General features: G+C 38.2%; 1 protein-coding gene across 4 annotated transcripts in view; it reads left to right on the top strand.

The window, feature by feature from the left end:
* The window catches only part of LOC137285037 (target of Myb1 membrane trafficking protein-like), a 50,030-nt gene that overhangs the window by 14,831 nt on the left and 8,865 nt on the right, over positions 1-26,334 (top strand). The window contains exons 2-15 of one of the 4 annotated variants that reach the window (XM_067817220.1): positions 3,636-3,720; positions 4,919-5,003; positions 6,309-6,455; positions 7,020-7,154; positions 7,489-7,548; positions 10,531-10,770; positions 11,481-11,559; positions 12,145-12,314; positions 17,210-17,315; positions 18,290-18,395; positions 18,673-18,763; positions 19,148-19,210; positions 20,708-20,744; positions 21,164-21,193. In XM_067817220.1, coding sequence (XP_067673321.1) covers positions 3,636-3,720; positions 4,919-5,003; positions 6,309-6,455; positions 7,020-7,154; positions 7,489-7,548; positions 10,531-10,770; positions 11,481-11,559; positions 12,145-12,314; positions 17,210-17,315; positions 18,290-18,395; positions 18,673-18,763; positions 19,148-19,210; positions 20,708-20,744; positions 21,164-21,193 — 1,434 coding nt within the window. The remainder of the gene's footprint in view (positions 1-3,635; positions 3,721-4,918; positions 5,004-6,308; positions 6,456-7,019; positions 7,155-7,488; positions 7,549-10,530; positions 10,771-11,480; positions 11,560-12,144; positions 12,315-17,209; positions 17,316-18,289; positions 18,396-18,672; positions 18,764-19,147; positions 19,211-20,707; positions 20,745-21,163; positions 21,194-26,334) is intronic. The other 3 variants (XM_067817221.1, XM_067817222.1, XM_067817223.1) reach the window with 3 other exon arrangements.

Here is a 26,334-nt window from a genome sequence, read left to right on the forward strand (position 1 = left end):
AATAACAACTGTGGGACAGAAGTAGCCTAGCTTGGCCAGAATCTGACCATCTGATATAAAAACAAGGGTTGGGAAGAAGTGGCCTAGCTACACCAGAAATTCAGAACATGGCTAATGATCCTGAAAATGGCCCATTGTCTATGCTCTCTATCCCAGTCCCTGTGATATTATAACAAAAAGTGATATTAAAACTGTAAGTGTATGGTGTTTAATGTTGTTTAAAAAAGAATGTAACCATGGTAACCATGGCAAACTAAAGTTGACAAATTTGTTGTCATGACTACAAATGATAGTTTTAATAGTTACGATTTCAATTTTAATAATAATGTTTTTGTCATGTCTACAGTGGTCTGTAAGTTCAACGAATTGTTTCTTTCCTCTTGCTGTGAAAAATGAAGCTGGTTATGAAACCAGTCGTGTCAAGACAACACAGTTTATAAGTTTCCAGTCTAATCATGGTTACCATGGCAACTGCTGATTTGTCCTTTAGACATTGTAAACAGTATCCAGACAATCCAATGTTAGACACTGTGATACACTGAGATACATTGACATGCATCTACCAAGAGCACCAACCTTACCACTCAATCAGTTTAGTGCTTCTTAAGAAAACAGCCCTAGTGGCTATAATTTGTGTGTAAAAATGATGATTATTATTGTGTAGGCTTAAATCATTAGCTACAGCTTTCATTAATGCAAATTACATTTTGTACACTTTGTACATAATGTAATTCATTATTCTTCAGTGGCCATCAAAATACTGCTAAATAGAAACTATAGGACACATTAACATGTGAAAAAGATTAGGTGCTCCTTAACTTTTTTTGAGTGGTATATTTCCTTACAAAGGAGACTTAAGACTTCCACGAGTCAGTACTTACTAGTGTGAACAACTCTGCAGCATATTAGCAAAGGACACTGTGTTCATAATTGCAAGTTAACCATTTGAGAGTCAACAATGGATCTCTTAACCACATTAACATGGTGAAAGTTGCAAAGGGTGTCAAAACATGGTTATTGGAAGAAACTACCTCAAAATTAGATACAGTCCCCAGTGGCTTGTGTTTGCCATGAGGGACAACTAACAGGAATAGGTGGTCAGGTCTGTCATGCTTGACACATGCCATTGTATCCCACATGTGTAAGTATGATGTCATTATTACAGGACTATCTGTGAAGATCTGATTATTTATAGAATGCTGTCATGTGTCTGGAATAATGCTGAAATGTGTGTCACGCAACAAACAGAAAAATCAAACAACAGCAAGCTGGAACTAGGTTCGCATGGTCACGCTGCGTGCAAGTCAATGGATGTTGATCATTCTATCAAGCACAGTGTTGATTGCTGTGACTTATTATTTAGTGGTCTCTGTGGTATAGCTGCCATATTGCTGATAGCGGCTTGCAACACAAACAAATTATCTAGAAATTTCATCATTTCCCAGCTGATTATATGTATAGTGCCTTGCAACACGAATACAAGTGCAACTAACAAGCAATGTATTGTAATACCCATGGTTCATCAATGTCCATGTTAATATCCTGTATTGTATGTGTTATATATCATGGTGTGAATTTCCCAGCAAGCTTCAACCTTGTGGTGTGTTGAGCTACGGCTTACTGCAGCAACTGGTTGTGCCCTATTGTCGTAGGTGTTGTTGCTGTATGTATACCGTTGTATAGTGCACGTTCAATTTGTATGCTATCGGGGTCTGATAATATGAGTGTATCATGCAGAATGCTGTGAATGATGTTTTTTTTACCGGCTGTGGATAATTGAAAATATTTCATTAATATTAAGTCAGCACTTGGTTGAGTTTTTTTTTTAATTATTTACATGAAAGGGGTATGTGTAGATTGACTCTTCAGTTGTCCATAGTCTCTAGTATTCCGGTTTAATTTTCTACCTCATGATTGTAGGTTTCTCTTTTACAAGTCAATGAACAATAAGGCCATAGAAGGATAGAAACGAGGTTGCCAAGCCCAATATCAACAGTTTACTGTTCGGGACAGTGATAATCAATGTTAAGATGCTATCTTTTCAAACAAGTGAACTGTACAATTCTGTTTTATGGACTCACTGAAAAAACATCATTTTCAGTACATAGCAAACAAACAAACCAACTGTAGAAAATCTAGACTTGCTTCTCTATGCATTATGGTAAGGGCGGGGCCTTTGGAGTTGGGTCCCAAGTATGTCAGGTTTGGAAACATTAGCTAATTGGAAGCATGTCATCAGAAATCAGAATGTGAAACAAACTACATGTACATGCTGACTTTATGAATCATCCTAATGAGGCGACACTTCCTAGATCAATGTTAGATATGTTAGTATCACATATGTTGCCACTGAGTCACATGGTCAAGATTTAATTAATAGGTCAGTGTCACAAAGGGACCTGTCACCTACTGTTGTATAGTATGTTCAGTGTCATGTTTGCTGACTGTCAAGAAAACTAAATAGTGAATGATGATCAACGTCACATGATGTTTCCAAGAGAATTCCATGTTCTTGTGGCAGAAGCATTTTATTGGGAGTTTTCGTGACAATGTAGTTGAAATACTGCCGATGTCATTAAAACTCTGACCCACTCAATTTCAGTGGTAGGAAAATGGAAGTGATGTCCAGTGATGCTGAAAAAGGAAAAAAAATCAAATTATGGTAAACATTGGTTAACCAAAACATGTGACAAAATAATTACATCATCACAAGCAACGGGTGATGTTTTTTTTCTCAGTTTTAGCTGTGTGGCTGTGCTATCCTAAGTATGTTTATGTTACTAGTACTGTGTAAGTTATACGGACTATAGATTGTGTATGTAGTGTTGGCTGGAATACATATCGGGTAAGGCAAGTAGCCATTATACTCCAAATTCATTGAATATTTTGAAATATTTTATTACATGACAATTTCACAATGTTGTGATTTGGTCATATGTAACAGATGTTTATCAACAGAGTTTTACAGTGAGTGGACTCATGTCTGCTCATATGTAGCAGTGACCTTGAGTGTTTTGACACCTGTGTTCTCATAGTCATGGATGTGGGTAGTCTTGTCATCTAAGATGCTGCAACTTTATAGGAAGAGTTACTTCCCTTAGGCTCTTCAAATTCATATCATTGTGGGTTTGTTTCCTAGTTTGCCCTGATTATGTTTCTAGGTTTGTCAACACTATACCAGTGCTTGGTTTATTTCTTCCTACTTAGGTCTCCCATCTTATATGCCAAAAGGGTGCAACACCCATGTTAGGAGAAATAAACTTCTTGAACGGAAGCAAACAGTTGGTTATACCCACTAGGGTTGTCAGTCAAGTTATGATGAGGTCATTTTATGATGATGAAGCATTGGCCACAGTCGTTTTACTCATGACTGTCTGCTCAAATCATTGAAGCTTTGTATATTAAATTCTGTGTATGCAGATTGGTCTTGTTACTTTATAGCTGAAATAATGCTGACGTGACATGATAGTATTAATACTCAACTCCAATATGGTAAATGCTGAGACCTGCATCACGTCAGGCACTTTCTCATGAAAGTAACAAGCTTGATATGACTGGAGTGCTGTCAAAGTTACATTAAACCTATCTCACTCATTCCCTCAGTCAATGATATCAGTTTGTGTGTTATGTTGCAGAGAGAGCCACAGATGGATCGCAGGCCTCAGAGAACTGGGGACTGTTTATGGAAGTATGTGATGTCATCAATGAGACAGATGAAGGGTAGGTATGACTTGAAAATGTAGGTGTACAATATGGTCATAATATTACACATTTCCTGATAGCGTGAGTCAAATAAGATTTGTTTCCTGATACGGTTGTTTTGTTGTTCATACGGTTTACTTTCTCTTGTAGGTGAGTCACAACCCATTATTGTAGGTTTACGTTTGAGAAATTACTGTGACGTATTGTATGGAAGAATGGTGTAGGCTCCAAGGCTAGAAAATGTGTCAACAGTGTCTGTTATCATTTACATGTCATAGAAACTTGTAATGTATATATGTTGTATGACAGTATTTTGATTACTTCAGGTCTTCTGGGGTTGTGTTAGTGCTTCATTATCCTTTCTAACATGTGCCATAGCCAAACCTAACGATGACATAGGACTGAATTTAGTTGGTGTTTCTCTCATCTTGCTGGGTTCCAGCTGGAATACTGCTGACTCCAGCATCGGACGACAAAGAACACCATACAGCCTCCCTTTTCACTTGCTTTCATGATATATTTTCAGCATTTCATGATAGTAGACAAAGTATAAGTCATTTGACTATTTTTATGTTCCAATGTTTTTCCGATTGTTTTCATGACAGATTAGTTACTGTCAGTGTTATCAGAGTATATATATCCAGATATCGTATATATTCAGCTGTCAACGTTTGTTCCATGTAGTGGTGAGGTATGTCACGATCATTGCAAATACACCAATGATGAGTGTTTTTCAAGATTAAGTTAAGCTAGTGACACGTTTTTCAGTAGTTCTTATGACTGTCTTGAAAACTGAACATTTCTTATAGTCCATTTGGCTCAAAAGCGAACTGATGAATTGCAATGTAACTCAAAAACTAATAAGTGTAACATACTCCGTGAACCGCTGATTATAATCAAAACATCATACCAACTCTGTGATGTTTTTTCACCTAATAATTAAAAAGTTGTTTAACAAACTATCATTAAAATATTGACACAGTTCACTGTTGACTCTGTGTGCAGAGAGGGGCACTGCTTGACTGCCAGTCAACTGTCTGCTTTTGAGCCAAATGGACTGTAAGTTGTGTGTTTAACAGTTTCTTGTTAATGAGTGACAATTTCAGGTTATTTTAGCTGTATGGATATTTTGACTACATGTGGTTAGTTTTAACTTATCTGATGACATTTTGTCGCATTGGAAATCACTGATGTTTGTGTTTTCCCTTGTTTTCAGTCCCAAAGATGCCATCAAGGCTATCAGAAAGAGGTTGTCTCAGAATGTTGGAAAAAACTATACCGCAGTTATGTACACACTCACGGTGAGTTCAGCTGATAGCATTTGATCAAATTTACGCATCTCACAGCACCAATTACGAGCTTTCATAAACTGATATGTCTTTTATCGTCCCGAAGTAATATGATATTAACATCTTTTTAGGCATGAAGAGACTGCATGTTTTTATGTGAGTCTGATTAGGGATATCAGGCAATAAGTGTTTGTTGTCGACTTCATCTTGTTTACGGTTGAGTTGAGGTGCTAAATACCTGATTGCACCGACTGACCAGGCGATGAAGGTGTGCTGAGCCTAGGGTCAACATATACCTGTGAACCATAACCACACTTAAAAACACACTGATAGCTTTGTTTACGTGAATGTCGTGCTAGTCAAGTTCATACTTTAGGTAGTTTATCAGAAAACAGAAAAACAAACATATAAAATCACATTCTCTTCTCACAGGGATTACTCCTGTCATATCTTCCTACGTAACCTCTGTTCTAATTACGGCCCTTTCATGGTGCGAGTGTTGTGGATTCGTGATTGGTTGCAGTCAGATTTAGTTGTGCAATCAGTGTCATTGTGTCTTAAGTGATCATTCGCAACGCCTCGGTAGTGTCCATATCCTTTGGGGAAAACTAGAACCTATTCCCCAGCACGATGTGCCACTGTTTCGTCATGACAAAACAATGGCAGATCAGTGGAGTCTTGTTGACAAGGGACAAGCTAGCCATCAAATGTTTTAAGTGTCATATCAACAAAATCATTTTATCATTTGAATCCTGCACTCTCTATTGCTCTACTGTCTGCATTTCAGTGAAGCATGAAATACCAAATCTGTCTTTCGCACATTGATCAACTAAGTCAGTGGTGGCCACCATATTGTATCTAAGTCAATGTGACACATCATCGAATTGGATAAAAAACAGGGGATAATTCAAGCCATGATTTTATGAGAACCAGAAAATATGGCTGTATTAGAACAGTGGTTATGTATGAAGATATGATAGGAATAACCTCTGTGGGAAGAGAATGATAGAATCATAATTGGTTGCAACTATTTATATTTGTACATTCTGGCATGTAGCTGCATTGTTGTCGAAATAGATGTGGGCTCCTTCATTTCTTTTTGGGATAACTCACTAACTGTTCATTTTTTCTCAATGAAGTTTTGTAAGATTTGTTCTTTTTTTTTTTAGCGGTTACAAAGCATAAATTTGAGCTTGAGTTTGAGCTTGAATGTTGCGTTAGTTTCAGGGTATAATTCTAAAACTGTTTGATATGATTTGAGGAAAGTTTGAATGTATGTACGAGTGCTCTCATTCCCTCACTCTTGGGTTTAACCAGCAACTGGAGACCTGTGTGAAGAACTGTGGGAAGCGCTTCCATCTGCAAGTAGCAAACAAAGACTTTCTCCATGAACTCATCAAAATAATTGGTCCAAAAAATGACCCTCCGCAGGCAGTGCAAGAGAAGGTGCTTAGTCTCATACAGGTAAGTCATCAGTACTAGAGCTAAACAAGAGAAGAGTGAATCATTGTAAGGTGATAATATCTGCCAGAGGCATTCATATCTGATATTCAGTCATGTACTATTAGTTACATGGTGTTTGAAAGGGTGTACAGGTACAGTCCCGTAAAATTCTACGGGTACATTCTCGTACACTCTTTCAAAACACTGCGTGAATCTTTTAATTAACTTGTCTTTCAACAATAACATTCAACCTTCGGCAGACTGAGGCACAAAATGTTTCACCATGATAACTTTGGATAGCTTACTTCATGATAATAATGATGGGATTTGAGGTTTATAGCAACAATTTTATTACTCTTTTTATACTTATAATCGTGTACGCTGTCACTAAAATTTCGAAACTATCAGCAGTTCCACCTGCAGTCAAGGTCATTTGTACTACCCATGTAGTGTGTCATGTGACAGATTTGAACCGGTGAACAGTTCGTACACATCTGCCTACGTGGTTTCGTATGCTTTGGCTATTAATCAGAATTCAACAAATTTATCTTAAGAGGAATAAAGGTGTATATATACCTTTTGCAGACGTGGGCAGATGCATTCCGGGGAGCACCAGACTTGAAGGAGGTGGAGAAGGTGTACAGTGAGCTCAAGTCCAAGGGCATCGAGTTCCCCATGACAGACCTGGATCACATGGCGCCTATATACACACCAGCACGGGTAGGCTGTTGCATGAGTACGAGAAATACACAGGAAACAAGTAATGGGAAGCAAAGTCCAAAATATGGGCACATCTAATTCTAAGAATGTTGCTGCACAATGCTAAAGCTATTGGGGATATGGTCATCGCAGTAACTGATTTGCAGATTCTGGATGCAGAATCAATTTCAACAACATCTTGATGTCATGATCATAATGGTTTAACAGTTCTTATGGCATGCTGGGTGAAGGGAGGTTGGTGATGTTGCTACAGCGTTGGTGGTCATGGAGCTGCTGGCACCATTTGTACTTTGTTGTTCAGCTGCTTATTGCGTTTGCTTCATTGTCCACACAGAGTGTCCCCGAAACAGAACAAACAGCTCTCAACCGACACAGGGGTAGCTCGGCCAGATCCGTTAGTATACTGAGGGACTGTTTATGCCAAGTCACTTCACATTAACATTACTTGACTGACATACTGTGTTTCACTATTGTTAGATTTTGTAGCTATTTGTTTTTGTTTTGCATGCATGGGGTTACTAATCACAAATTCAACTGTCATTTGATCTGGAACCATCTTTCACACAATTCGCATGGTTGTGTAGACGGTGCAGTTTTGTGTCTCCTTTCCCTCCCAAAGACAGAAATGGCTTCTGGCCAGTAGCTATAGACAGTTGTACAAATCAAGTTGGTCCTGTCATTACCCACCTAGTGACAGATCTGGTTCAGGGTTCTTTGTATTTCTTGCTTTATGTTTTTATTGTAGTTCGTGCTATTGAAATTTCTTTCATTATCGTTTACATTAAATTTGGCAGGACTGTGTTTGATTGCTCTCTCACAGTCCAATTTTTGCTGTTATTTTCAAAGATACTCTGTAGTCTGAGAAAGTAGGTGTATGTCATAAATGTCAGCATTTGACTGAATGGCAGCTGTAGTGTTATGTATGGTTTTATGTGAAGATATGATTTTTGTAATAGAAATAATAAGACCGTGGGCTACCTTCATGTCCATGTACTTGATTGGTTGATTTGTAACAATACATGAAAACTAGCCAGTAGAATACCTGGGTCTTTTCACTTTGAGTAGATATAGCAGCACATATAACACTATACCTGGCTCACATGGCACAGTGATAACATCACATGGCATTAGACAAACGCTACAGGATTATTGCACATGATTTTTGTTCTTGTTTAAAAGCACACTCTTTATGAAATCAGAGGAGAACGACCAAAGGCAACCTTTCTGTGCACTGTGCATTTTGTTTGCTTGATTATGTTTATTATATCTGTACACGTGAAAGAGACAATACTGTTAGATCTCTGTTAGAGACGGACATCCATTGTAAATTATGTAGAAATATTCAAATGGAAACATTTTGTCATGGCTTTGGATCTTATCTTGATGAAATTACAAACTTTGTTACATATGTTTATCTAAATGTGTGAACTCTTCAACAATGAAACCAATGAAAAATGGAGATAGTGTCTTGAATTGACTGTCCGGCTTGTGGCAGAGAAGTAGGCTTGCTGCAAGGAGCTCTGGGTAGACTTACCAGAAAACCTGAATGAACATACTAGTGTGAAGTATCCACAGGTTACTTACACAAGAAAACAAGGACAGGAAAAAAACGGTCCAGAGACTAAATGAACAGTTTGTATTCTATAGTTTGGCATGAAATGCATGTGCACCCTGTTTTTTTGTAAATAACTCTTTATCCAATGATCCAATCGATCGCAAAATTTTTCAACAGTGGTGCTGTTACAGGTCAATGGCTCTCTCCCTCTGCAAGCAGAATGGGTTCTGCTGTTTACTTTGTTGACAGTTACATAGACAGACTCTTTCATACAAATGCATAAAATTGGTGATTTACAATGTGATTAGGTTGTCTGGCAAAACATCCATTTGCAAAGTTTGAGATCGATTGGATCATTTGATGAAGAGTTATGTACAACAAAATGGGTTCACATGCATTTCATGCCAAACTATTCATGCTGTGTAGTGATGAGTAGTTGCATGAAGTGATGTTGGTTGTGATTCCCCTGATTACTTCCCCTGTTCCTCATCCTATGTGATGCTGTCAGTGGATATTGAATGTATTTGACATGCATGCTCATACCAGACTGTGAGTGGGCAAGGATGTTATCTGTCTCAGGGATGGAAATTAACACTACCACACTAGATCAGCTGTTGTCGGGATTTCTGCTACTTATCAATAGGTAATTTTATAAAGGGTTTGGAGACATTTTTGAATTTTAGATAATTCTTTTTAAGGAAATAATATCTTGGTTATGTTCTCTATTATGTATTAGCCTTTCTGACAATTTGACTCTCATAGTGTGACTTAATTATTGGAAAACTATTGATGTTTTTGAAGATAACATGGTATTTTAATGCATTAAATTAAAGAACGAACACTGTTGACATGATAATAACAATGGCAAACTAGGTGTTACCATGGTTATTGCTTTGTGAATCTTCTTGAGAAACTGTGCCCTCACAATGTACATAAATATACTCATAAGGAATAGAATGAATAAGTAACTTTTCATTAATATTTAGGCATGTAATATATTGTAGTTTAGCAAAGATACCTGTTTTTCATGCATGAGAATGTCTTTTTGAGTGACTGTTTGGAGGTATATTCCAATATCCTGGTCCAGCTGTTATATATAGGTATATATAGGTATTGATATCATCACTTGCATCATGTCACAGCATAGCATGTCTTTGTGGAAATTTAGAAGTAAATGCTTCATTAAAATGAAAAATCACATCATAGAAAGTTTTAGTAAATGAAACTTTTTATGGAGCAATAATGTAACCTAGGCAATAAATTTGATATCACAATGATAAATATGTAAGTGATGTAATCCGGTAGGAACTCAGTATATATCTGTACATTGCTGATACTAGGCCTGCTTGTTTAGTTAAGGAATACCTAGCAGTAAGGGTAAATACTCTCACTGGATTGCATTAGACAGTCTTTAACCATAGTGTATGATATTAACTATCTGGATATACACACTGCCAATAATGTCTGTATGAAGTTTGAGTATTGTTCTGCACACAGATTCAAGGTTATTTTCATCAGCTTTTTCATATAAATCAACTAACGATGGAACACATAGTAGCTTCAAGAATATGATTCACTGAGTGATGTGGTCAAAAAGGTTTAGTGCCTTCAAATTTTATGTATAAAGAATCAGATGTTATATACTGGACAAAATAAGTATGGGATATTGTTATTTTTATGACTAATATTTTATCAGTATGTCAAGGAATAAATACACGATTATTCATTATTTCAAAATTTACAAATATCCCGGTCTATTTTTGTCCAGTATATTTGTTTGTTTTGTATGACAGTTTCATTGCAAGATTTATGTCTGTGCAGACATCTGTGCGGAGCCCCCAGAAACAGCCACAACAGCAACCACCAGTGCAGCAGCAACAGTCTGTCCCTGGCCCCCAGTTTGTGGGTGGGGCACCCACACCCATCCAGCCAAACCAGGAACAGCAAGGCAAGCTTCGCCGTGAGTTGGAGGTGGTGTCTGGAAACATTCGTGTGATGTCCGAGATGTTGACAGAACTCACGCCCACCAGTTGTGACCCATCAGACCTGGAACTCCTGCAGGTGGGTGGTTGATACTTTAGAACGCTTCTGACAGAGTCACAATTCTGTCCTAGAAGCTGCTGTTGTTGGGTGGAAACTCTCGTGTAGGGCTTTCTTGGGATGCCATTGTCAATGTGGACCTTTAGAAGTAGTTGATCCTGGTTAACCTCCTTTGTATTTTGAAACATAAACATTCTAATTGTTTGTTTCAATGTCAGAGGGAATACTTTGAATCCACGAAAATATTGTCTTTCTTATGTACGTCCCATCACCACCCACCAAAACTGTCTGATCACTTCCTAAAACTGCTCAGATGATGGTATCTTGTACAACACCTCCAGTGTAGACTTTTAGATCTGATACAAAACACGGGGGTTTGATCCACAAAGCTGTACCTGCACTCATGAGTCTTTGTGGAGTATTTGATGTTCGTTAGCTTCTGTGTCACTCATCCAATTGTCTGTCAGGCAGATGGCCAATCAGATAGGGGACTTCATAATTCAGCATTATTCATAATGTTAATTAGTGCCCTTAAAATTTCTGTACAAAGTAAGTGACCCTTCCTGCATGTCATGTACACAATTGCTGACCCACCCCCTAGTACATGTGTGCAATCACCCCAGAACAAAATGGGTGACCCGACACAATGAACACCTATCCCATGACCCAGCCACCGAAAATAGAGGCTATCGGTCAGCACTAGAACTTGAGTTGAGGTTTCTGTGTTGTAGGAACTGAATCGCACCAACAGACAGATGCAGTCCCGATTAGTGGACCTTCTGAACCATGTGGCCACAGAGGAAGTAACAAGTAAGACACTCACCACGCTCCAACTTGGACCTGAGTTTCGATATGATCCTAGCATTCTTTTACTGGAGGCAGCGAACATTTCAGGCTTGGTGACTTACTATTTGTTGTAGCATGGTTTATTGGATGTTACTCTTGATATCAACCACTGGTTCATCTGGTGCTGAAGGTGTTATTTGTTATCTGCCTTCTTGGCATGAGCATTGGGGTGTTTTCATCTCTATGATAATTCAGTAGTGCTGCCACACAGTTGCAGTAGTATTGTGATAGTGTTAATTAAGTGAATATTGCGCTGACATCAGTTCAAATTCGCCATTTTCCTCCCTGTTGTTCTCAAACCAAAGGGAAGTAACTCTGAAGTTGGTATGATCTACGGTGCACAGCAGATTTATTTTAACTTATGTCTGCTGGACTATCAATTGTTATACATACTAGAAACAATACCATGTTAACAATGGATCGCAGTTACAGGGCAAACAGTTGCAATATGTTGATAGTTTAATATGTTATTCCTTTCCAAGTGCAATGATCTATTATAAACGCCAGTATTTACTGTTTGCACTGTTAACACCATGCTGTTTCCTACAGATGAGTTGTTGAGAGTGAATGATGACATGAACAATGTCTTCCTTCGTTACGAGCGGTTTGAGAGGTACCGTACAGGACAGGCTGGTACCCCGGACCAGGCCCCAGCAGAGACAGTTGCCACGTCAGTAGCACCAGCAAGCAATGACCATCTGCCACCGTCATATGATCAGGTGTGTAGATGTTATTCTGATACTTTGTCGTTTATATGTGTTACTCTTGGAGTACATGTGTTCTTAGTCTCGTGGTCTTTTTAATGTTTGTATGACTTGTCAACTTACTTGACCAAATATGAATTGATCATTGAATAGCCATCTATTATTGATCAAGGAACAGGACACAGAATCCACATCTGTATCCAACATGAAACATTTGAACTCATCGCTGAGAGTTCAGTTCTGTGATTACATCATGTTGGCCCTATCTAATCTGAAGGAATATTGTTAAAAGCAGCGTAAAACCAAACTCACTCGCTCTGATTTGAAAATGCTCTAACAGAAACTTTAAGAATTTGAACATATGCAAGATGGTGCCTATGTGCAAGTTATATATTAATGCCTGTCATTTGAAAAGGATATATTGTAAATGTCAGCTTTCATTTGAGGTAATTCTGTTTTTGTTGTTGCACTTCGGGTAATATCTCAAACTTTGGGACAGCTGATGACCTTTCGTCTAATTTGGTGTTTCCTCATCCTGAATGTCCTGATAGCTATGAAGCTATAATGTATCTGCAGCACACAGCAAAACCATTCTCTGTGTACTGACAGGGCCAGAAGTATTCCCTGTTCAATTGCCAGGATGTACACATTCCATTAGCGCGGCAGGTGAAACCATTTGACTGTCATAAGGACACCCCAAATGAACATTGGAATAGTGTTTAATGAGCCCTGCATGCCAATGAAATTAGCTTTGATATGCTTACATGTTCTGCTTTCTATTGAGCAGAACGTTCAGTTGTTTATTTATCTGGAAAAGAAAATTTTCACAAAATCCCAACACAGCAGTCAGAATGCTCAGGTTCATTAAATACTGAAAAAAGGTCAGCTTTGGTTAAAACCTTTGGCAGAAAACAATCATCTCCATGTGCGATTCTTCCAGTGTTGTATATTATATTGGAATCTTGTGTATATATCCAATTTATACCTGAGTATTGTTGGTATTTCTAACATGTTTGACTGTATATATGGACCTCATATTTGTCAATGCAGTCTAAATTTCAGTGTGCCTTTTTCTTATGACCAGTAGTATTGAATACTGGCGTAAACCTGACTGTAACCAAGGTCCACAGTTTCCCAGCCTGAATCTTCAGATCCCATGTTCCAATGATGTATGTACATGCCACTTATTAACCAGGTTGTGTTGGCGCCAGAGCCTGTGGTAAGCAATCCCATGTATCTCGCTCCTCTCGTGCGTACATTCTCACCTCATGTTGTAGCTGCTTGTTTTGTCATGTCATCACTAGGGAAACAGCACTCATAAATACCACGAAAAATGTCCCAATTAGCCTTTAGGTGAAGACAGAGGCATAGTGGAACCAGCAGTACCATTCTTTTATCTATGTAAATGCTTTTCATTCTAAAGAGTCTGCTTGAACTCAAACATGTATACATAGATTATTATGATTTTTACCTAATCTTGATTCAGAGGATGTGTAGATGAAATACAAGCAAAGTTTAGAAGATTTTGTAAAAGTTTCAACCTTCTTGTGAAGGAAAGACTTCTTACATGTAGTCAGTTGGATTGGTTAGCCTTGTCATATAGAGCAGTAAGTTGAAGTAGCAAATTGCACTGATATTGGGTCTTCCTGATCAGTGTTTGAAGTCGAATGAATATTACATATTCCAGCCAATTAATTGATTTACTGAAATGGGTAATGTGCTTACTTTCATAGAGTGCATACAGGTATCTTGTCATGTTTTATGCAGTGTTGGGTACAGTGGGTTGCCTCGTGATCAAAGCATCCACTTATCATGCTTATTGTGTTTAGGACAGTTAGCAGTCTACATACTCATTGCCATGAAACTTAGAGATTGTTAGTCCAATGAATTATGCAGTATCATACACATATATTGTATAATTTATTTTATCTGTCTAACTAAAAAATGTAGCCTGGTCCAATGGCCTCCACTACAAAATAAAGACAGATTGAATTGAATTGACCTGGGTTCAATGTCAAAAGCCTATTTCTGGTGTCCCCGCACCATGATATTGCGGGAATATTGCTGAAAGTGGCTTAAAACTCACTCCCCCTGTTAAGAGTTGAATCTCTCAGTGGACATCTACATGAAAGCAGCTCTTAGATTCAACCCCATTATGTTTCTAGGTTAGTGAGTACCATACTAGTATCCATGGGTTGCACCAGTAATGTGCAGTCCACCATGTAATTTGGGTTGTGATATAACACTGTATGATGTATGTGTTCATGAAGTGTATACTGAGTGGTTTAATGGGTTTTATACAACATCTAAATTTCTGGTTTGGGCATTGCTGCTTCACTGGCTTGGATCCATATTTTCTTGGAAATATGTAAATAGAATGTTCTGAAAAAAAAGAATATTTACTGCAGTATTTTAGTGGGACCAGTTGTTGATTTGTCTGACCCAGAGGACCTGGCTATGTATATGTCCCTGTCAGGAAGTAATCTGCTGTGCCATACACCAAGGGTTGTTGCTCCTTCTACAAACTGCTGGTTCCTTGGCAATTGATGAATGAGGCATGGGGGAAGTCGAAGCTTCATTCATTTCCAAAACAGTGAATCATTTGAATGAAGAAATCTTAGAATCAGTGAAGCTGACAAATACATGAAGCTATATATGAGTCTCTTTAAAACCTTGTGTCATTTTAGCAAATTGTTGCATAATGAAAAGGTCTGTGATTTGAAAGTGAGCGAATCTGAAGAACGTTGTGGCTTGGTGGTTGACTGGATGTCATCAGACACCAGCATTGTGGATTATTGTTGACAACAGCAGTTCCTTAATTGTCAGGTCAAGCTTGATTACTTACAACAAACGAACAAATGGTGACATATGTCAAATATAGTAACCAGGATGTTAAACCTATCTCCCAGTGTTTCTGTGTTACACTCTGACATATAAACCCCTATCTGCTCTCCCTCAAATTATACTGATGTGTACCGAGGGTAGGTGAGCGTAAGTGTTAGTGAGACTATTCATGTATGTTTATAAATACTTACGCTGTATTTTAAGTGATTTTCTGATATATACACAGTGTACACACATGTAACAGCACTGTTGAAGATTTGGGTTAGAGCTGATCCCCAGTAATCCATGCTTGTTACAACTTCTGGGATTGGGTGATCAGATTCACTGACTTGGTTGACACATGTCAGTGCTTCCCAATTACGTAGATTGGTGCCCCTGCTGTTGATCACTGGATTGTCTGGTCCAGATTATTTACAGACTGCTGCCTTATACCTGGAATATTGTTGAGCGTGGCATGAAACTAACCATACTCACTCACACACACACACACACACACACGTCAGTTGTAGCTTGGTGAAGGACTTGCGTGACCTAAGTACAGCTGTGTATAACTATTTGTTGTGTACACTCCCTATCTTGACCATGCTGATATTTGCCTAAAGTGTTTTGTCAGTGTCAGTACTACATACATGCTTTGTATAAGAATGGTGGAAATTGTGTGATAATGTAAAGTGTCAGGTCTTGTTTGAAATTGTAAAATTTAGGCAACATTTTCATGTGATCTAAAGTTTATATTTTATCATATATTAAAATCTGCTTATCCTTGTGTGACCTTTTGACAATGTGTGTTTTCTGTCCTCCCTTGTGACCAATATAAAACCATATATATTCTCCATCTCTGACAGTGCACAAGTGCTTGGTCTTATACTGCCAATCAAGGCTGTGGTGTGTTTGCATAAATGTTAATCCATGTGATTAATTACAATGTTTTGTTTGAAACAACATGTAACTTTTAGTACAGACTTTAAAGTTCATTTCAAATAATTCTGGGTTGTAAATCGTAATGTTGTTACAGCTGTTTTGATAATGAAATAATTGAAACTATTGCTGAATCAGCATTTTGAAGTAATGTTAAAAACACTTGGATGCTGAATTAGCATTTTGAAGTAATGTTAAAATACTTGGTTGAAAAAATACTTGGTTGCTGAATCAGCATTTTAAAGTACCGGTAATATTAAAATACATAGTTGCTAAAATACTTGGTTGCTGAATCAACATTTTGAAGTAATGTTAAAATACTTGGTTCCTCAATCAGCATTTTGAAGTAATGTTAAAATACTTGGTTGCTGAATCAGCATTTTGAACTAATGTTAAAATACTTGGTTGCTGAATCGGTATTGTGAAGCTATTTTTGTAACACCTTTCAATATTATATTATGCTGTAATATGTATGACTCGCCTCTCATCTGCAGCCCAGTATTACTTACAGTTTGAAAATATTAATAATGCATTATGTTGTGCCATAAGTGTGACAAGCACTTGCAGGAAACTCAGTAATGTTTGTCATGTGTACGGTTCCCCATGACAAAAAGGGTTCCAAAGGGTCTGTAATGAGTTGTAGCAATTAGTCAGGCCAGCACTTTAAATTTGGGCGAGGGAGAGTGGGGATTCAGTAGCCCAGTGGTATAAGTGTTTGCTTGCCATGCTGAAGGCCCCGGTTCAATTCTCCATGTAGGTACAATGTGTGAAGCTTGTTTCTGGTGTCTGGTACTATGATATTGCTGGAATATGCAATTTAATTGCTGTAACAATGTGATGATCATGATACACAATACAATAACAGTATCTGACTTACAACAGTATTATAACATAATATTAATAATAATATTCAAGTGTCTTGGACCCCCATTTCTGTAGTCAAGGAACCCTGACAATTAGGAGTGTGAGTCCCAGCGACCTACAAATATAGGACTCAAGGTAAATCCTGGAATAATTGTGTTGCCTGATTCTACCAGTGTGTAACATTGCTGAGCATCTACAAGCCTCGCTTGACTTTAACCTATTGCAACCTCACCCAGCTTCTGGGTGCATCACATGATTTTGACAATGTAACATTACTCTTGCAGGTTCAGGCCTCGAACAACCCTAATGTAGGAAACCTCATTGACTTGGGTGACTCTGAGCGGTCAGCCACCAGCGCCTCCGATGTCAACGTCCAGATGGCTGGCATGAGTATGTCACTCTTCATTTGCTACATGTTGTACATTACTCTATGTCATGATGCTGAACTATACATACAGGACATACTGACAAGATGTTATAACGTCGTTATCAGTATTTCGTGTACTTGTAGACTCTGCACTCAATTGTCACCTTGAATACAGAAATTAAATTTTAGTGCAGCTTTTTGTTTCCCATGATTATTAGCTACAATCAGTTCTCAACAATCTGTGCATTATCTAGAGGGGACAAAATGAATCAGTTCTCAACAATCTGTGCATTATCTAGAGGTGACAAAATGAATCAGTTCTCAACAATCTGTGCATTATCTAGAGGGGACAAATTGAATCAGTTCTCAACAATCTGTGCATTATCTAGAGGTGACAAAATGAATCAGTTCTCAACAATCTGTGCATTATCTAGAGGTGACAAAATGAATCAGTTCTCAACAATCTGTGCATTATCTAGAGGTGACAAAATGAATCAGTTCTCAACAATCTGTGCATTATCTAGAGGGGACAAATTGAATCAGTTCTCAACAATCTGTGCATTATCTAGAGGTGACAAAATGAATCAGTTCTCAACAATCTGTGCATTATCTAGAGGTGACAAAATGAATCAGTTCTCAACAATCTGTGCATTATCTAGAGGTGAACAAAATGAATCAGTTGTCATTGACTTGATCTGCTTCAGACTCAACTGTTAAGTTGCTACTGTCATAGCTGGAATACCAGCGACTGCAGCATTGAACAACAAACAGAGTGTCTATTGTCATTTTACTGATAAATCAAGCTGGAAGCTAGATCCCACTGTGACAAGAAATGCTAGACAACACCTTTTGGTAAAACTAATTCAAAAGTGGGAGAGGAATATTGTCCAGGAATGTAAACAGAGTGTGTTTGTAAGATCCTGTCTAGCTTCGCTGCTCCCTGTGTCCCTTGTGTTCGCCATCCGCTCATTTTAAGCTGTATTTCCTTCATCTACAGACATGGGCACTGCAGCACCCGCCACCAACTCTGCCGCCTTCAGCGATGACTTCGACATGTTTGCTCAGTCTCGTCAGTCATTTGATGAGAACAAACAAGCACCCAGGTAATATCATGCAAAGTGGATAAGATAATAGATACTATAAAATGTGTATGTTACCCTAGGAAGAAATATCCTTAGTGCTTAATACTTGTCTGAGATGGTTGGTTAGGATTTGGAAGGAACATGATGTGACCTTGTTTAACCTCACATATATGTATATACACTTCTATATAAGTGCAATAAATTTGAACATGTCTTTAACCTCCATTTGACCTGACTGTAGTCACTTGGATGCTTATGACAGGAACATTATTGACTGCATGATGACTGACTGTTACAGTTCAGGGGCGTACAGCAACCAACAGGAGGACCAGACAGGAGTAGGTCTTGGCCAGGCCGTGTCCGCCAGAACACAGCAGGAAATCCTTAATGTAGGTCCTCATTTTGAGACCCCCTTCCAGGGCATCAACATAGCACGTCACTTGGACTTCTTGGATGTTATGGGGCTTTTGGGTAGTCAAGTGGTCAAGTTTTTGCCCTTCATGCCTAAGACCCAAATTCGATTCCCCACATGGGTACAGCATGTGAAACCCATATCTGATGGCCCCTGCCATGGTATTGCTGGAATTTTGCAAGGAGTGGATAAGACCAAACTCACTCATAGTGTATATAACTGTGTGGTTAAACTTGACTATTTAATGTTTATGTAATGTAATGTTAATGCTCCTTAATTGGAATTAGACCACAAGTCCTGTATTGTTTGTTGGAGTCTTTGAGCATGGACTGCTTTTTACGTCTGCCTGCTTTACCCACAGCTGCAGGACAAGGAGACTGACTATGATGAGATGGAACAGTGGCTTGCCACACAGAAACCACAGGTAAGGCCATTGACTCCACCATCCTTGAGGTGTAGTTCCACAGGCCACTGGCTTGGCACAGGGTACTGAGGAATGGTGATGTTAGGTGGGTCAAACACAAAGTCTTCATTGTTTCGAGGTAGAAGGGACATATAGCAAAAGGTTTGATAGAACCATACATTGATGATAGGTAGGAAATATAGAGAGACCAGGTTTGACATAACTGTATTTGACTGTAATTAGTTGGTGTACATTTTGACACCATTTTGATGTGTCCTGTATCTCAACATGAAGGTAATGGTGGCAGATCATGCTTCGACGACACACTTTACTCCAGTTGATATCTTCTGCAGCTTGATTTTGTCTTGCTGTGTTAAAACAGCAGATACACATACAGACACTACAGGCCTCAGGATCCTGCAGCCATGGAATTGGATGACGTTATTAATGAAAGGGACCTTATGGACTCTTGGGCATTGCACCTTCCTTGTACACATTGGTTATGGTAACAGGCAACATTTGATGTTTATTCTAGGGACATCTGGGAGCTCTGCAGGCACCAAGTACATTCTGTTAGAATATTGGTGATGGCATGTAGTACTGGCTTTAATGACTTCAGATCTTGCGAAGAAGCAGCATGGACCCCTTATTCTCTTAGTGCAGCACTTTATGATGTTGGCTGCCACCATGGGTATACTTACAGTGTCAATTCTGGTTGAATTCGGGCGGTGGGGTAGCCTGCTGGTTAAAGCGTTCACTCTTCACTCTGAAGACCCGGGTTCGATTCCCCACATGGGTACAATATGTGAAGCCCATTTTCTGTTGTCCCCCTCCGTGGTATTGCTGGAATATTGCTGAAAAGTGGAGTAAAACTAAACTCACTCACTCACTCACTCACTTTGGTTGAATTATCTCATAGCTATGTCAATGGTATTTTTAATCAAGTTTCACATGTTGGCAGACAGGTACAAGAAGCAACTGTTGGCTGGCAGTAACTAAGAACTTGTGCCAGTTTTTGTATTTCAAAACTGATGTAGCTACGAGATAACTTGTAGTGGCAACTTCAATGAAAATTGATACTATAAGTATGCTCATGATAGGCAGTCAACATGTTAACATGAATAGGATGCTAAAACAGTAATTATTGTCAGAGGAAACTAGTCTTTCTGTCCCCCGCAACAACGAAGGTGCGGGGGATATAGAAACAAGGTCCGCCCATCCGTATGTCCATGCATTCACATTACCTTGTCTGAAGCATATCTCTTAAACTATCTGGAATAACTTGACCAAACATGGTACACATGTAGAGCATGATCCCTACATAAGCCGCGTTCACTCGTCATGCTGAAAAACCGGGTTCAAATCCCCTCATGGGTGCAATGTGTGAAGTCCATTTCTGGTATCCTACGCCGTGTGTTTGCTGGAAATATTGCTAAAAGCAGTGTGTAACTAAACTCACTTAATAAATAGATTATTTGTGGTCATGTCAAACTGTTCACCCAGTATATTGTATTACAGGGCGCCGGAGGAGTCACTGACCCAGTTTCCAGTTCAGGTGAGGCAGGACAATCTGTTGTCATAGTTCTCTAATTTATCTCATCTTCACGTTTATTCTAATGAAAGATTGATTTCTTTATTAGTAGACATATTTACCTCTTTTCTCATGTTGCTGCAAATAGATGAATAAATTGTGTATGTTTTACCTTCAAGTGCATGCAGGTGTGCTTTTGTCTATTTCCAAAAACGCTTCTATAATTTCCCAAATCACGCATACAGAATCTTGACTTAACAATTGTGACTATTTCTTTATAAATTTCATTTGGTTAAAAAAATAGCACTAACAATAAGAAGGTATATTTTAAACATGGACTCATTTATATCCTGTTCATGATATGGTGCTCATTTATCTGTCAGTATTTGCAAATCAGTCCCATATCCATTATCGTTCTAATATCTGACTTTGTTTCTACGCAGACGACAGAGAGTATTCTGGGTTGAGCCCTGGTACAATATTTGTCAATGTTTCGCTTAATCTTATTTCTTTCTTACAAAGCTGGTATATACTTTCACTGACCTTTTCTTCACCTCTAACCTGTGTTTGGTTAGACAACTGCTCTAAATATTTTGTTCTTTCTTTTAAAAGCAGGTGCATTTTATTTTGTAGAAACTGGATAACCATTACAAATTTCACAATTCAAATTTAGGTTTATTTTATTATGTTTCACTGTAACACAACTTAAAATAAACAGTGCAAGAGTGCTTAAACCCACCTAGTGTCATCTAGAATGTTTTGGAAGTTTTCTGGAGGTAATTCCTTGGTGTGTTGTTGGTGGGAGGAAACTGAAACATTACTAAACGTATGGCGTAATATTTGGTGCTCATCTAATAATCTCTAGAGATGCCCTCATTGTTTTGGTTTCATAGTTGTTGCTGCTTCTTTGTTTTCACTGGATTATTATAGTTAGTAGAATAAAGGAGATGTGTCCATTGTCTTTGATACACATTGGATTACTTCAGTCAAAGGGATGCAGTTTCTATCTTGTTTTTTATCCACTGGAGTATTACGATTAGTATTGTCATAGTGGTTGTCTTTCATTTTTTGTATATTTTGGATCGGTACATTGATTCTAATGTGGGTAGTCCTTGCAGTCTATTATTTATTTTTGATTCATACTTGTGAATTATCTCCCTTATCTCCCTGCTTTTACTCGGTATCAGCCGTTTTCTACTTGGAGAACTTACAACAGTGTGTAACTCATACGATATGTTTCTGTATCTGGATTCATACTTATCTTGTGTTGTAAATTATCATGCAACTAATATTGAGTAACAAAAACGGTAATGCTTAATGTATAAGCTATAGGTCAACCTCTAGTTTACTAGGCATCCAGTGACATTTATCTGTCTTGACTAGTGTTTTCCTATGTACTAGATTGACACTGGTGCTGAATGGGTCCATAGTATCAGATACTTGTTGTAAGAACTGACCCCTGAATATTTGATATAGTATGTAACCACAGTGGTTGTGTTATATCACGGGAAGTTTATCAGACTGTTTGTTATTTGAAACAAATGTGTTTGTGATGTTAAATCGAGGGAGAAATTTGTCATTGCCTGCAGGAATATACTAGTTTGGGGCTTGTTGTGTTACATTCCTGCATAGTTTGGTACAAAACATCACTCACTCACTCACTCACTCACTCACTCACTCACAAAACACTTACAACTGACTTTCATTGAAAACTGCACAATGTGTCTTTTTTAATAATAGTACATGAAACAAGGAATCTCTGGACTGGAACTACTGAAGCATGTGAAGCCTTAAAATAGGTGACCTGTAAAGATCCGGGGTCAAATATATGGGTCTTCAACAACCCATGCTTGCCACAAGAGGCGACTATACTTGTCGTAGGAGTGACTAGCAGAATCCAGTGGTTGACACATGTTATCATATCAGTTGCATAGATCAATGCTTGTGCTGTTGCTCACTGGATTGTCTGGTCCAAACTGGATTATTTTCAGTATTTTCAATATAGCTGGAATGTTGCTGAGTGCAGCATATAACTAAACTCACTCACTTAAATGGATTGTGGCACTATAGTGTATTGCGTCAATGAAAAAGACATTTAAAGATATCCTTTAATCTTGAGAAACAACATGTGAGGAAAGACGGTAAATAGGAAAGTGATCTGTTATCAGCTGTAATGGCCCTATCCTCCATCATAGAGGACCTTAACAAAAGGCTGGTATATGGGTTGATTCTGAATTTACCCACCACTTTGGCATGTCTTGTCTTGTGACTCGGCATGAAGGAAACGGTGGCAGATCAAGCTACCATAGCAACTGTCTAACCAAGTGACCCTGGGTCAGCAGCCAGAGGTCGTCTTGCTATGTTAGAACAACTGACAAACTAATACTTGCAGTTACAGATTGGAGACCTGAGCAGGCCAACAATAATCACTGCTTGTTTAAATTGCACATTTCTGTTGCTGACTCATCTTACACGCAAATGAGTAGATCTGATGAATACCTGAAGAAAGCTATCAATAATTAGAGTAAAAGAGTAAATGATAAATGAATACTCATTATTTCCAGACTACTTTCATATTAATCTCATTAAACTCTGAGCTCTGTGCTTGGTTTTGTTGAAAAACGATATGAGGACATCATATTTCAGATCATGTCTGACCATTTATAGCATCACTTAAAAGTGTCTGCTGAAAGATCCATCTGTGATTTCAATGAGATAAATATTTGAAACATTTTTCCCACAGTAACAAGAAAATACTACCATATGCAATCTTGGCTATCCAGTAGACATTCCATGATGTTCTTTTGTGAAGTTTTCAGATTTTCATTTACGTAACTTAAGAGTAAATCCAGTCTTCAAGTCGTCTGGAAAGGAGATTGCTTGATTGAAACTAATGTGTCAGAAAGCTGCTTTCACAGTGCACATATTTCTTTTTAGTCATTTCAGTGGCAAATTTCACAAAAGGTCACTTGACTTGACCTTTGATGCGATTTCCTCCAGATATTTGTTGAGCAGTAGTAATCACAAAGATCTGAATTTGAATGAGATTTCCACATGCCCTGATCAAGTGTTTTCTTTGTCTAGAATATTAAAAGTGCACGACTTACATGATATATACAGTATGGTTCAAAATTATGGAGAATAGCTAAAGCATTTCATATTATTAAACGAGAACAAATCAGATAAAATTGAATGTATTGTGAAAGTGAACTGACCTTTTCATGTTGTGTAGGTAACAATTTAATATTTTATCAAGTCTCCTTGAGCTTCACGGCACAGTCTAAGACGGGTAGGCATACTTCCTATCAGAGAGGTTAGTGTCTCGTGAGTTATGCTGTCCCAGTATCGGACCACTTCTCTCTTCATGTCTTCAATTTTTGTCAACCCCTTTTGATTCACACATTCCTTCATCATCCCCCAAATGTTCTCAATGGGATTAAGTCAGGACTATATGCAGGAAATGGTAATGCAGTCACATTTTTCTCCTGAAACCACTGCTTGGCATGTTTTGCGGTGTGTTTAGGATCATTATCTTGCTGCAAAATCCAGTCATTTCCATAAAACACATGTGCACTTGGAAGGAGAAGATTATCTAATATGTTAGTGTAGCGTTGACTTGTCAGATTTCCCTCAAACACACACAGCGGGGTCGTTCCTAATAAGGATATCCCTCCCCATACATGAAACTTTGGGCTGTATTTAAGTCGTCGATACAACGGTGCTGACGCAGACTTTGTCCATATTTTCACATTATTGGGATATACCCATATTGAGCTTTCATCAGTAAAAATCACATTTTCCCAGTCAAAGTTTTCATGTGCCAAACACCACTCAACACACCTGTCCTTATGTTCTTGTTTCATGAGAGGAGAAGGAATTCCAGTCTTTTTCTCCCACCCAAGATCAATCAAATTTCTTCTAACTGTAGATTTTGATACAACTGATGATCCCCTTTCTATCATTTCATACCTGATGTTGGAGATGCTTGCCCTTTGCTTTTTAGACGCTAAAATTCCCAGCCAGACGCGATCTGAGAAGTCCAATTTTCTGGGTCTCCCTGCTCCTTTCTGGTGCCCAAAATCCTTTCCCTCTTTAAAATTCTTCCTAATCCTATACACAGTAGAAAGAGGAGTTCCTGTTCTCTGTGCCAATGTATTTACATCATCAATTCCTTGATTACACAACTCAAAAATCAACCTTCTTTTATCCTCAGCAGACATTGTTGACAGTGCTGAGGAAAATGACGTCTGCTACAAATTCAGGGGAGGTAACTCTAATTGTACTATACTCAGTAGGCCAAGATGAGTTACCTCCCTTATACCATTACTTAGTTTTAAGTATCAGTGAATCAGTTGAGGTGTTAGGATAGCTCAAAGTAAGAAGAATAATTCTCAATAATTATGAACCAGACTATATATACATATATTTGCTTATATTATTGCACTAACAGTGCTAACAGATGGCACCTGCTCTTACTAAAGCAACATGCTCATTTACATAATGTTAGAAATGGATTGAACTTAAGATGAATGTGTATGATGTTTTTAAAGAATAAGTTGTTGCAAAATTTGAAACGTTGTTCCTTATTGTCCTTATCATGGTTAGTAGTGTACTATTAAGTACAAGTTCTTCACTCAGGTCAGTGATGTATAGATGTGCTCTTGGATGCCTAAAGATGTGGATAGTTAGTTAGCATTTAGAGGCTAAGGCATTGAAACTGTCTAGTTCAATTCAAAACATGGTTGCATACAGCCTGAAAAATTACATTTTGATCCTTTATTTAGGTGGACTCCATATTGCTGACTCCAATGATAACTCACACACTTGCTCACACTTATCAAAGATTTTACTCCAAGATGTCAGTCAGGTACCCTTGTTATATAGAAGCAGACCAGACCTTTGTATGTTGTCACATTGTCTAAACATAACACAATCTAGCAGGCAGTGTGTGTGTTGATGGACCAAATTGTTCAGAGTTGTCCATCTCACACATGAAGCATTTATGTTGGTTCGAATAATATTTCTCTATGATAATGTTTCTAGGTTAATCACAACAATACCTGTGTTGGTGGGTCAGCCAAAGTGGTATGTTGTTGAGGTTGCTTCATAGTGGGCCTTCCTGTCACATACAGCTGACATGGTTGCGATACTGGAATACGGTGCATAGCAGAATTAAGATGATCACACTCTTATTCACTTGTTGGATATGTGACTAGATACTAACTTGACAAGCTACAAGGCATTGATCATGTGTGACTAGATTCAGTCTTGACGGGGTACTAGCCATTGATGTGTGACTAGATTCTTGACAAGCTATTAGACATTGATCAGATGTGTGACTAAACACTAAGCTACTAGACATTGATCACATACATGACTAGATACTATGCTACTAGACATTGATGAGATGTATGGCGAGATACCAAGCCACTAGAAATTGATGAGATGTGTAACTAGATTCTATGTTCACATGCTACTAGACGTTGACCAGATGTGTGACTAGATTTCGATTTGATGATTGATACCTGTCTGATAGTTGACTAGATTGGGTAGATCTTTACGTGATAAGTGACTAGATATTCATCAGTTCTCTGAATAGATATTGAATCATTTT

This window comes from Haliotis asinina, chromosome 5, assembly GCF_037392515.1.
Source record: "Haliotis asinina isolate JCU_RB_2024 chromosome 5, JCU_Hal_asi_v2, whole genome shotgun sequence".
Lineage (NCBI taxonomy): Eukaryota > Metazoa > Mollusca > Gastropoda > Lepetellida > Haliotidae > Haliotis > Haliotis asinina.